We start from the raw sequence: 13,340 nt of genomic DNA, 5'->3' as shown, positions 1-13,340 counted from the left end.
AAAATAAAATCTGTCCAGTTGATCTATTTTTTCATTCAACAAATATTTATTATTCTTCCACTATATGCTGAGCACAGTCCTTGCTGGTACAAAGAACCGGAGATTAGATTGGAAATTCTAAGTACATGTTTTATAACTCTTAATATGTGACCTAATCCATCATCTTAGAGCAGGTACATTATTCTATTATGAATGTGTGGTCATTTTAAGCAGGAAGAAAAGAATGCCTAATGTAAAATTTCCCCCATCTGATTCAGTAGAATCAGTCTGACTCCAGGACAGGCTGACACCTTTTAACCCCTGGTTACACCCCATGCAAGGTTAGGAGTAATCACCTATCCCAAAGTTGTGCCACAAACCCTATTTCCAGATAAATACAGCTGGCTCCTCTTGATGTGTTCAGTATAACACCTTATCTTTTCCTGGGTGCTGGTGGGGCTTATTATCATTATGATAATTAGCAGTATAATTAATGCATATTTAAATTGTTTCACAGATATTGAGTCAATGTGACATATATTAAGTTCTCTAGATCATTAGCATGTATTGCTACTATCAGTTCAGTTCAGTTGCTCAGTCATGTCTGACTTTTTGTGACCCCACGGACTGCAGCATGCCAGGCTTCCCTGTCCATCATCAACTCCCGAAGCTTACTCAAACTCATGTCCATCGAGTCGGTGATGACATCCAACCATCTCATCCTCTGTCGTCCCCTTCTCCTCCCACCTTCAATCTTTCCCAGCATCAGGTTCTTTACCAATGAGTCAGTTCTTCACATCAGGTGGCCAAAGTATTGGAGTTTCAGTTTCAGCATCAGTCCTTCCAGTGAATATTCAGGACTGGTTTCCTTTAGGAATGACTGATTGGATCTCCTTGGGACTCTGAAGAGTCTTCTCCAGCACCACAGTTGCATAGCTACTATGCACCCATTTAAAATAAATGACTGAATGAGAAGTAATATGACATATACCCTTACTCTCACATAACATTCCTGGATAATCTAAATTAGAGATTACAAAGAGTAAATAACTAATCCTTAAAATCTTCTTGAGAAATCTGATAAGAATCAGTGTGATTGTTAATGTTAAACAAAGGAAAATTAGTAGGAATTTAAAAATAACTTGAAATTCTTGTTTTTTAATAAATTTTATTTATCCATATGTGTGATATTAGTACTAACTGTACTAATTAGTACTAACTGTACTAACTTTACTAATCATTATGATCATGATTGGACTATTTCAGTTATGGAACCCTAGGATGACCAAGATGTTCCAAGTGTAACTGATGAATTCCATTACATTAGAATAAAAATTAACCTTTATATACTAATAGCTTAATCTGAAACTGCATTTCCTATATTGTCAAGGGACATTCAACTTTAAGGAATCCAATATGTTGCACTTTTTTTCCTTTGTGTGCCATTTCTCAAGGATTCTCTGTTCCTTATCAGTTCCTATTCCAGGAATGAGTAGAGCTGCATGCAGTTCTCAGGACTGAGAGCATGGGAAAGGGTACCTGCCTGGATTCCTCTCAGTGGCTCCCTTCAATGACTCTTTTCAATGTCAGCGACCTTGTATGTATTAGACTATCCATTTTGTTGCAATTGATGGGATTTCATCCTTTGTAATGGCTGAGTCATCATTTTACTAAAGATATATAAGCCTACATTTCTGCTAATAAAATACCCTGTTCCACTAGAGACTTGGGTCCCCGTGTCATTCTTTCTGTTGCTCCCTCTGGCTAATTCTCTGGAGCGTAGAAACCTGCTGAGCTCATTTTCCTGCCTGGGCTTTCAAGACCTCTTCGAGAGGACGCCCTGTGCCTCAGTGAGCGGTACAAACCCTGTCCTAGGGTTTTATTGGTTCTCTGCATAACCCAGGGAATACTAGCCTCTTTCTGTCTTTTGCTTTCTTATCGTCAACTCCGGACCACCAGGTTCCAGTCCATTAAAGGACCACAACACTATTTTGTGATTTTGTGTGTTTGTTGCTCAACTGCACTCGATTCTTCGCGACCCCATGGACTGTATGTAGCCCACTGGGCTCCTCTGTCCATGGGGATTCTCCAGACAAGCATACTGGAGTGGATTGTCATGCCCTCCTCGCTGTGATTTTAGTAGATATTTTAAAAAATTTCAGTGGCCAAATTAGTTTGGGAAACACAGATCAAAAATATTTATTTCAAGAATATAATGAGCTATGACAATAACAAAAGCTAACATTTGTTGACTGCCAAGCATAGATTTAAATGTTTCACTTGAATTAGCTCACTTAATTTAACCTTCTATAAAAATGAAGACTAATTATAGCTAAGAACTTCTCAATTAAACATAATTACAAGTAAGGAAAATTATATTCAAGGGTACTTAAATTGGAAAATCTATTATATAAGTCATTAGCCTTAATCAAAGCATTATTCATGCTAGACAAAAAAGATGTCACCAAGATTACATTAATTTATTGAATAACTAAAAAAGTTTTTAAAAAGCAATTACTTAAGTTTTCTTGGTATTCATAATACAGGGATTCACTGAGGTAAATTTTTTTCATCTGTAAGTTCAGTATTGTCAAGACACAAATTAAATATATCTTAAAAGAAAATAGTTTCCACTATAAATAATACTAGAATTTTCCTTTGACTATTTAGAAACAGATTGCAATTTACTCTTGAAAATTAAATAAAATCAAATTAAAATACTTAGCAATTATACTAATGCTATTGTAGTAAAATAGTGTTTTATTCATTGAATGGGAATTACCAAATCAGTAATTTTGTACAAGATCATTTAATTAATCAGAAGCACTTTCATTACAAATAATTGTATAGCATGTAGAACTTTACTTAGGATGCAAAGTACCTTTGCAAATGTGATTATTAGAATAGTCTAATTTCATTCATTAAGTATTTAGTGTCTGGTTGCAAAGGGGTTCGTCATTCACTCGTGTTCTTCTAGCTACCATGATAATGTTTAGTAAATTAAGATAACTCACGGTCCTAATAAAAAGTTGGAGCGTACTTACTTCAGTGTGAATCAGTTAAAACCTTCGATAATGCTATTATCCAGTTGGTCCCTTGGACCTTATCATATGGCAATTCACTTATATGATTGTACAGTTAATAGAGCATATTTTTTCTCAAATTCCAAAATTTAAAGTGGTAGACCTGGAAGGTATCATCAACATTTTCTAGTCTAGTCCTTTACATTATAGGTGAGCAAGCTGTGATGCCAGAGATTGACTTACCCAGTATAGGAAATTGGTAGTAGAAATATTCTGTAAAGAAGAGGGCACAAATCTTATCCATTCACCCATCAATCCTTCATTTCATGCATTCATTCATTCAACAAGTATTTATTAAATGCCTATTATGTTCTAGACCCTAGGGATGTGGTGGTGATCAAAACTAGACATGGTCCCTGGCCTTACATGACTCTTGAGAATACAGTGGGAGGTAACAAAATGTGATAAAAATAATCACTCATATGCATACAAGATAGCAAACCAAGACAAATGTTCTTTGAAAAGGGAACCTGGCCTATGGTACTATATAACAAGGGAACCAGACTTAAACCAGGGGGTCAGGAAGGGCTTGCTAGAGGAAGTGGCTTTTATATTATGCACAAAGGGCTGAAAATAAGTTATAAGAAGGGAGAGGGTGAAAAGAGATGCAATGGCTCTAGAGAAAGAAGTAAATATTTGAGGAAAAGAAAGTCCAGCATGTTTGGAATCTGGAGGAAATGTAACCCTACCCAGTATTCTTGCTTGGAGAACCCCATGACAGGGGAGCCTGGTGGGCTACAGTCCATGGGATCTCCAAAGAGTCGGACACGACTGAAGCAACTAAGCAGGCATGGTCTGCAACTCAGTTTTGTAAGACCTAGAGTTGTTGGAGCCTCATCTCATCTTCCTTCTTAAAAATCTCTGAAAGTTCTTCACTGCCTGAAGAATAATGTTCCTGCTGCTCAGCATGGTCTCCTTCACACTTCTCAAGTTTTTCCCACAACGTGTTCCTTTTGGGCAATCAAACTACTTCTCTAAGCCTCATTAGCCTCTCTATAAAAAAGGAAATAATACTCATAGTCATTAGGACAAGAGTTAATGGCGCTGGTGGCAAAGAATCTGCCTGCCAGTGCAGGAGACATGAGATGTGGGTTCAATCCCTGGGTCAGGAAGATCCCCTGAAAGATGAAATGGCAACCTACTCCAGTATTCTTGTCAGGAAAATCCCATGGACAGAGAAGCCTAGTAGGCTACAGTCCATAGACTCACGAAGAGTAGGGCACGACTGAGCATCTGAGCACACACACACAAAACAAGTGTTTAGCAATGGCAGATCTTTTCTTTATATGATATCTGAGAAATATCTGAGTTATTAATCTTTTTTAAGTAATGAAATGTTTCCTCTTTCCCCAAAGTTCACAACTCTGAAGAGAGCACAACACGAGCACTCACATTGAAGGACATTTTAAATGGGACATTTTCCTATAAAACATTTTTTCCAAATTGGATTTCAGGTAAGTGAATTATTTTTTACATTTTTTTTAATGTGTGATTTTAGTGTTTTTAGTGCCAGCACATCTCTATTGTAACATAAGCCATGTTAGTTGAAATGGATTAAAAGAGTAATTATTTAGATAAGTCAAGTGGCCACCATAGGATTTTTGACAGAACCACTTAGACAGGATTTGCTCAATAATAATGATGCCAGTAGTAGTTTTAGCAGAACAGTAAAATCTGAGAATGCATTGTTAGAATAAGCTAAGCATAGGCTATAGCTTTTCAGAATGGGAAAAAAGCACCTATTTAAAAGAGGTCATGAGAATTTTACAAAGAGAAATTCCATTGTTAATCTAGATAATCTAAGAAATGAACAAATCCTACCCTGAAGACAAATCCTTTAAGGGCCATAAAATTGATATTCGCATATAGTTTTTCAAAATAGTGTGTTGTTAAATGAATCTAATCAAACAAATGGTAAAAGAAACTAAACTGCGCACATTATAATGCCACTAAAAATTGAATATTTTCATTTTCTCTTTAGAAAATAACATGCATATAAATAGGTTTTAAACTAAGTCAAAAACAGCCTAAATGGAATGTATATATATATATATGTATATGTATATTTGCAAAACAAACATGCCGTTTTAACTAGTCTATTCTCCTTATAATGCAGGGAAAATCCAAGTTTATTCCTAATCACCCTGAACTGGTAAAGTAAGGCTTCTACTGGCAAATACAGCATTTTGTATAAAGTAGAGGAAAGCATCCTCTCCTCTCTTCCACCGTCAACTTATTGTGTTTTTTTTTTCCCAACTTATTTTAAATCTGACAAAGCAATGCATACTGGACTGAAAGGGGAAAAAAAATAGTCTATCTATAAAATAAGAGGTGTTTCTTTGTTTTAAATGTATTTCTTGCTAAGGGAGATTATTTCAAGTTTTGTTTTTCTTGTTGTTTAAAGGACAAGAATATCTTCATCAATCTACAGATAATAATGTAGTATTTTATAATATTGAAACAGGAGAATCATATACCATTTTGAGTAACACCACCATGGTATGTATCCACCATCATCTTCCTCCTCAAAAACTTCTGCCAGCTTTTCACTGACCAAGGAACAGAGTTCAAATTTGGAGCACCTGATCTGGACCCAACTTGCCTTCTCAGCTGTCTCCCACCATCGTTATCCTCCAGTTCTCTCTTCTAGTCACACTAGGTTACTATCCTTGCCTCCTCAATTATTAGCATTTTTCTTCCTCTGTGGAACTACTATCCCATGAAATAAGAGTTACAAACAGTTCTTCCGGCCAGGCAAACTGAGTTCAGATCCTCGCTCTCATTTACTAGCTATGGGGCTTTGGGTAAGGTTCCACATTCTACCATCCTCATTGTGCCTCAGATTCTTCTTCTGCAGAGTAGGAATAATAATACCACTTTGGGTTAGTATAAGAATTAAATAAAGTAACATTTGAAAGTGCTTAGAACAGTGCTCAGTAAATGCTCAGTGACTAGTCCTATGGTACATACGTACATGTTGTTCTGTCCTAGGCCCTTGGACCTCCTACTTTCTCTACCCTCAATAGCCTAGCAATCTTTTAGAGTCAAGCTTTGCTGATATTTCTCCTTCTCTGGGCAACAAATGATCCTCTCATTTGCATTTAATCATTTTTTCCTCAAAATTTTTGCAGTGCTGTATTTACCTCTCTCTTATAAAACTGTCTAAATTATAATTTTATTTATTTACAAGTTTAATATTATAAGCCTCTTGAAATCACAGTGTATCTTATTTATCACACTGTCATCCCTTAAAGTGTAGTAAATTTCTTTGTATATGGTAGGTATTTCCTAAACTTTTAAAAAATTACTTTTAATGTATATGTGGGAGTATATCAATGATATAATATTCTCTTAGAACTATGAATGTATATGGCTCCGTTATTTTTTCTGTATTCTAATCAACTTCTTCATAATTTCAGAAAAGTGTGAATGCTTCAAATTATGGTTTATCACCTGATCGGCAATTTGCATATCTAGAAAGTGATTATTCAAAGGTATTGGAAATTTAATTTGGATTTGTCTGATTTTATCTCCTATTAACCCACAGACTGGTCTATAAAAGAGGAAACAAGAGTCTCTTTATCTCTAAATATTTGAGAAATTAATGCAATTCTAGTTGAATCCCCAAAGCATAACAGTAACACACAAGTAATTTAGAATTTGGCATTCTTGTCTGGCTATCATCAAGTATTTAAAAATTACTTTCATCCTGAGGGAAAAACTTATTTTGGGGGCACTGCTGTTCATCATAAAAATGTTATTTGGCATCATAAATCATTAGTCAATTCTCACGTATTTTAACCTTTAAAATATTTATTATTATTGAAAATGGAACTATCACAATGTAGCTTATTTAACTCACTTGCTCAAGCACAATAATATACAGTCAATGGTTAGATCACGGTTTAATCTGCATTTTTGAAAGCCTAGTGTAGTGTAGCAGTATCCATAGCTGGACTTTTTAGCCTTAATTTCCCCTTCCTGAATGAGGTTGTGGAGGGAACCAAAAGTAGTATTTTTTTCTACTTATACTGGCAAAAGAATTTTTTTCAAATTCAACTTCTAATAATTGCTTTGAGATCAAGAACCTTTTGCTTTACCTGCCATTTTTCATATTCAGTTGAGATGCAAAACTCCCTCAATGAAGAGAATGAAGTCAAGCTTGCCCCTCCCCCATTGTTCAGACAGCTGATTACTCTTCCAGAGGACCAGGTCTCGGTCCCCTGCAATCTTCAGAAAGACATGTTTCAGCATGCTGGAGTTTCCTTGTCAAAAGTTTGAAAGTCCTTTAAGAAATAAAATCCAAAATAATACTTGATTTGTTCACTTAACTACAGTACAGACAAATGTCAGGAAGCAACAGTTACAGCTGGACATGAAACAACAGACTGATTTCAAACAGGGAAAGGAGTGCGTCAAGGTTGTATATTGTCACCCTGCTTATTTAACTTATATGCAGGGTACATCATGAGGAACGCGGGCTGGAAGAAGCACAAGCTGGAATCAAGATTGCCGGGAGAAATATCAATAACCTCAGATATGCAGATGATACCACCCTTGCAGAAAGCGAAGAACTAAAGAGCCTCTTGATGAAAGTGAAAGAGGAGAATGAAAAAGTTGGCTCTTAGCTCAACATTCAGAAAACTAAGATCATGGCATCTGGTCCCATCACTTCATGGCAAACAGATGGGGAAACAGAGGAAACAGTGTCAGACTTTATTTTTATGGACTCCAAAATCACTGCAGGTGGTGACTGCAGCCATGAAATTAAAGATGCTTGGTCCTTGGAAGAAAAGTTATGACCAACCTAGACAGCATATTAAAAAGCAGAAACATTATTTTGCCAACAAAGGTCCATCTAGTCAAAGCTATGGTTTTTCCAGTGGTCATGTATGGATGTGAGACTTGAACTATAAAGAAAGTTGAATGCCGAAGAATTGATGCTTTTGAACTGTGGTGTTGGAGAAGACTCTGGAGAGTCCCTTAGACCTCAAGGAGAACCAACCAGTCATTCCTAAAGGAAATCAGTCCTGAATATTCACTGGAAGGAGTGATGCTGAAGCTGAAACTCCAATACTTTGGCCACCTGATGTAAAGAACTGACTCATTTGAAAGGACACTGATGCTGGGAAAGATTGAAGGCGGGAGGAGAAGGGGATAACAGAGGATGAGATGGTTGGATGGCATCACTGACTCAATGGACATGAGTTTGAGTAAACTCCGGGAGTTGGTGTTGGCCAGGGAGGCCTGGCGTGCTGCAGGCCATGGAATCACACAGAGTCAGACACGACTGAGCAACTGAACTGAACTGAACAGTACAGATAAACAATGAAAAAAAGAGCAGTTTTCTTTTTTTTTCTAGAGGAATTACAAGCTGTGTATCTATTTATTTTTCAATATCTATTATTTAAAAAAAACTATGCTCAAAAAAAGCAAGCATTTTACAAGAAAACTATATGATGGATAAAATTAGCTTTACCCAGTTTTATAGGCTATTATAATAATTACTCAGTACAGAGTAATCCTTACAGGACTTGGAAATTGTAGTGATTTTACTTCAATCAAGGTTAAGTAGAAAGGGAACAATTTTTAGAATAGAGTGTTAGAGAAAAGCTTTTTATATTAAGAAATGTCTTTGGATATACTTTTTATGGAGTAAGGGTTGAATCACTGCTGAGATTAGTTCTGGAATTTGGATGAACAGCACAGAAGTCCACAGTAAAACTCTTTAAATGATACTCATTTGGAATTGAAACATCTCTTTCTCAGTTTTTTGTGAAAACAGTTATTTTATAATTCTGAACCTTGAACTGAGTGATCTATGATTCTGCCTTATTGACCTGAGCCTCTTGTGAATCATAATTTGTCTTTGCCTCTTTTCTTCCTGACAGCTTTGGAGATACTCTTACACAGCAACATATCACATCTACGACCTTATAAACGGGTAAAATGTCATGTCTTTTTATTAACACAACTTCAATCTCATATAGAGCCTCCAGACTCTAATTTGAGATTGGCTGTGTTATCTTATTTCTAATCTTAGTTTCTTACATCTTTATAATAAACATTACCTATGCAATTTAAGCGACTGAACTGAGCTGAACTGAATTGATGCAACTTAAGAAATCCAAAGAAATACTTCCTTGGAATATTCACCTGTTTTTATTTGACTGTTATCTTACAGTTTTACACAAAACAAAGTTTTGTTTTTCCTACTTTTGAACACCTAATTATAAATTTCTAATTTATGAAAGTAAACATATCTATAAAAGTACCAAAAATACATGGGAATGATACACAGTGTTGGGGAGAAGGGCTCCTTCAATGGAAGGAAGCAGAAGGGAGGGAAATGTAGCATGTAATTGAAATTTAATTAATATTATGCTAATTGTTTTTAAATGTAAAATGTTAATATTTTTAATTTAGATGACTAAATTATCATCTATTATATTATTTTCTGTATCTCTGTGTTTAATTCTTTGAAATATTTACAGCTTAAAAAAATTAAAAGAATGAGTAGGTAGGCAAGGGACTGAGGGAGAGAATTTCTGACAAAAGCAACAACATGAAAGACCTAAAAGGGAAGGGAGAGCTCAGAGTATGCAGGAAATCCAAAGTAGGTCAGTTGAGTTGAAATTGGAGGAGGGCATGCTTACTAATAGGAGGTGGTGTAAGGTTGGGAAGGAATTGAGGCCAGAAATCATGCGCCAAATAATAATAAGGAAACCATTAAGAAGAATTTAGTTCTCATCCTGATGACAATAGGGAATCATTGAACGGTTTTAAATGGGAAATGACATGATCAGATTTGCACTTAAGAAAAATCACTCTAAATATGGACAATGAATTGGTTTAGTTACTCATCTTAATGTGATATCCTATTTGCTGTTATATAAAAGGGAAAATAATTATATGACTTGAAAAGGTATTAAAAATCTTACAGTCTATTTCCCCTTTTGTCCAGTAAAAGCACAAAAATTTAAAGACAACTAACTACTTCTTTTAAATTCTTTCTACTTCTTTCAGAAAAGAATAACTCTGATCTTTTTAAACTGTCAAATTAAGAAATAGGATCTGCTATATAATGTAGACTCTAAATCCATTCAGTACACTCTGAGTCTTTTCCTCTGTATGCACATCGTTACCAAAGTCAAGAAGTGTTTATTGAGCAGCTCTTACATGGGCTTCCCCAATGGATCAGTGGGTAAAGAATCTGCCTGCAATGCAGAAGACAAAGGAGTCAGTCCCTGGGTGGGGAAGATCCCCTGGGTAAGGAAATGGCAACCCATTCCAGTATTCTTGCCTGGAAATTCCCATGGACAGAGGAGCCTGGTGGGCTACAGTTCAAAGTGTTGAAAAGGATCAGACGCAAGTGAGCTCCAGCACAGACAGACATATGACAGGGAGACACAAATGAGTTTGAGGTAGTAACCTTATGCTCAAAATCTTTAGGCTAGTGAAATGGAAACCTTACCCTTTCAGTAGAATTTCTCAAGGCTTTAATCATTTCCTTGTTTTTCTTTTAATCATTTTTAAATTCTCCAAGTCCTATCTCTGTGGAGGTTCACCAAATTAGATAACATTCCAAAAGAAGATGACAATACTAGTATTTTAATCATGGTTTCTATAAACTTCATGGCTTAGAAGCTTTTTAAATATTTAGCTTTTGTGCAGTGAATTTAATCAAACCACTGTTTTGTTTTTTTTGTTTTCCTGCACAACTATCTAATTTGCCAGATTGCTTTTTGGTCAGGTAAATACACCATAATTTAAGGAGTGAAGAATGACAAACTTGTTGAAATTCAAGGCAAGACTGAATATCACTCATTCCAAGTCTTCAATATGCCTCTGAAAATTTTATTAAAAAATCTTCCTTAGAGAAGATGAGGATAGTTCTGGTTTCAAGCAAGGGAAGGATAACTGAGGAGATGAAAGCCTTTGTAAAGAACCCTCCTTCATTTTCTCTCATACTGTAAAACAGACAATGGCAGCTGTGGTGGCTTGCCAGCCATGAAGAGACTGTGGGCTGATTTTCAGCTTGTCTGCATGATTGCATAGATGATTCCATGGGCTGGAAACCTAAAGCAATGTTACGATGTCAAGGTAACATGGACACTGATTTGAGACAGAGCAATAAATTGGGGCGAATGTCTTCTCTTCTGGGACATTCTTTTTCCTCTGCCCTCCTATGTTCATCTGTTCTGAACATTCTAGCGGCCTGGTGCTCATAAAATGCCTTCTACGATCAGGATTCCCACTGCAACACCAACATTCTTCCTCTGTGGGCATCACTTTTTCTACAGTCATAGCTGATCTGTCCAGTGCCATGTTCCCTCATTGTGTGCTAGGCCGCCTCATACTTTGTGATGTAATAAAGTAAATCAAGGTAACGTGTTATAAGTGTTCACAAGTGTCCAAACTTTAAAATGATGGGAGAAATAGAAATAGCAAGCCTATATCAGGTTGGAGAGATGTTTTTGTAGGGGACAAACAAGGAGTCTTCCTTCAAGTGCCTCACAGTATACCTTGGAGGCAGGTCTTGTTTTGCAACTCCACACAAGCATTCTTGATGAAACTATTCATTTCATCTTCAAGAAGAGAATAGTCAAAACTTAAACAAGACATCCTATGACTCTTTAACACTTATAAAAGTCTGAACACATTCTTGCTGAAGAACTACAAAATCTCCACAGTGCAAGTCAGTCAATTGAGTATTTGCAGGGTGACTTGAGGAGAAGGCAATGGCAAGCCACTCCAGTACTCTTGCCTGGAAATCCCATGGATGAAGGAGCCTGGTAGGCTGCAGTCCGTGGGGTCGCTAAGGGTCAGACATGACTGAGCGACTTCACTTTCACTTTTCACTTTCACACATTGGAGAAGGCAATGGCAACCCACTCCAGTGTTCTTGCCTGGAGAATCCCAGGGACGGGGGAGCCTGGTGGGCTTCCGTCTATGGGGTCACACAGAGTCAGACACGACTGAAGTGACTTAGCAGCAGCAGCAGGGTGACTTGAAGCATCAAAGTGAGATTTTGCACCGATAGTATATTTGAAATTGGGCTTCCCAGGGGGCGCTAGTGGGAAAGAACCCACCTACCAATGAAGGAGACATTAAGAGATGCGGTTTGATCCTTGGGTTGAGAATATCCCCTGAAGGACAGCATGGCAACACACTCCAGTATATTCTTGCCTGGAGAATCCCATGGACAGATGGAGGCTGGCAGGCTACAGTCCATAGGGTCACAAAGAGTCGGACATGACTAAAGCAACTTAGCACACAAGCATGCATATCTGCAATTTCCCCATGGGTGGAGGACTTTCAAGCTTAAGGCATACTGCCCAGTATATGATCTGTTTTTCAGTTTAGCTTGAGATCAGATGTTCCTTTCCTTTTCTGATTTCAAGTCAGATCCCTGGGGAGATTGTCAAATGGCATCTTATTTTCAAAAATTTGAAATGCATATGCATTCACAGGGATGGGGGTTGTGAATGAAAATGTGGAAGAGTACATATTAAACTTTAGCACAATTATAGAATTTCAGAGCTGGAAGTCTCTTTAGCGACCATTTCAGCCTGGTGTGTACAAATTTTACAGTTCTGAGGGTTAAGAGACTTGAGTTTAATGAGGGGTCTGCCAAGAACTAGCAATATTATTTTTTAAAAGTCCTATCATTTCTCTAATCTTAAGTTTATTTTCACAACACTAGGGAGATTCAATTAGATAATTTCTAGAGGTATTTCCACTTAATCTATAAACATTTAATCTATTCACCTCAGTATAAAAGGTCAGAAAACTGAGATCCAGAGACATTAAATGACCTGTGAACTAGCGAAGAACTGCAACTTCCACCCCATGTCTTCTGTCTCATTTTATATCACATTCTTTCTATTAGGTTTGCAGAAGCATAGATGATGATACGTTATTTTTATTTTTTTCTTTTTATGCCTATTATGTGCACTGAACAGCAAAATTCATTTATTTGTTTATTTTCTTTCTTTCTTTTCTTCTAGGGAGTTTATAAGAAGAAATGAGCTTCCTCGTCCAATTCAGTATTTATGCTGGTCGCCTGTTGGGAGTAAATTAGTAAGTGTTTAAATTATAGAAGTGTTTAATCATTTAAATAAAAGAGGAGCCATTTGATTTTGGCCTTTGTTAAATTTCCCTGCCTGAAAAAAAATACATTTATGACTATTTTAAGTGGTTAAAAATGGGAAGAGTTTAGATAAATTGAAACCCATCTGAGAATTCCGCAAAATCTCAAGCTCATGGATAGACTTC

The 13,340-nt window shown here is 36.6% G+C and overlaps 1 protein-coding gene across 1 annotated transcript in view; it reads left to right on the top strand.

Moving 5' to 3' along the window:
• Positions 1 to 13,340, top strand: part of FAP (fibroblast activation protein alpha) — an 83,813-nt gene that overhangs the window by 16,108 nt on the left and 54,365 nt on the right. Inside the window, exons 4-8 of the mRNA XM_055397367.2 lie at positions 4,418 to 4,516; positions 5,467 to 5,561; positions 6,482 to 6,556; positions 8,954 to 9,006; positions 13,073 to 13,145. Coding sequence (XP_055253342.1) covers positions 4,418 to 4,516; positions 5,467 to 5,561; positions 6,482 to 6,556; positions 8,954 to 9,006; positions 13,073 to 13,145 — 395 coding nt within the window. The remainder of the gene's footprint in view (positions 1 to 4,417; positions 4,517 to 5,466; positions 5,562 to 6,481; positions 6,557 to 8,953; positions 9,007 to 13,072; positions 13,146 to 13,340) is intronic.

The sequence above is a fragment of the Moschus berezovskii genome, chromosome 2, assembly GCF_049115385.1.
Source record: "Moschus berezovskii isolate FMDL1 chromosome 2, NW_MosBer_1.0, whole genome shotgun sequence".
NCBI classification, from domain to species: domain Eukaryota; kingdom Metazoa; phylum Chordata; class Mammalia; order Artiodactyla; family Moschidae; genus Moschus; species Moschus berezovskii.
The sequence above is the reverse complement of the archived record's forward strand: the minus strand, read 5'-3'. Positions and strand labels throughout refer to the sequence as shown.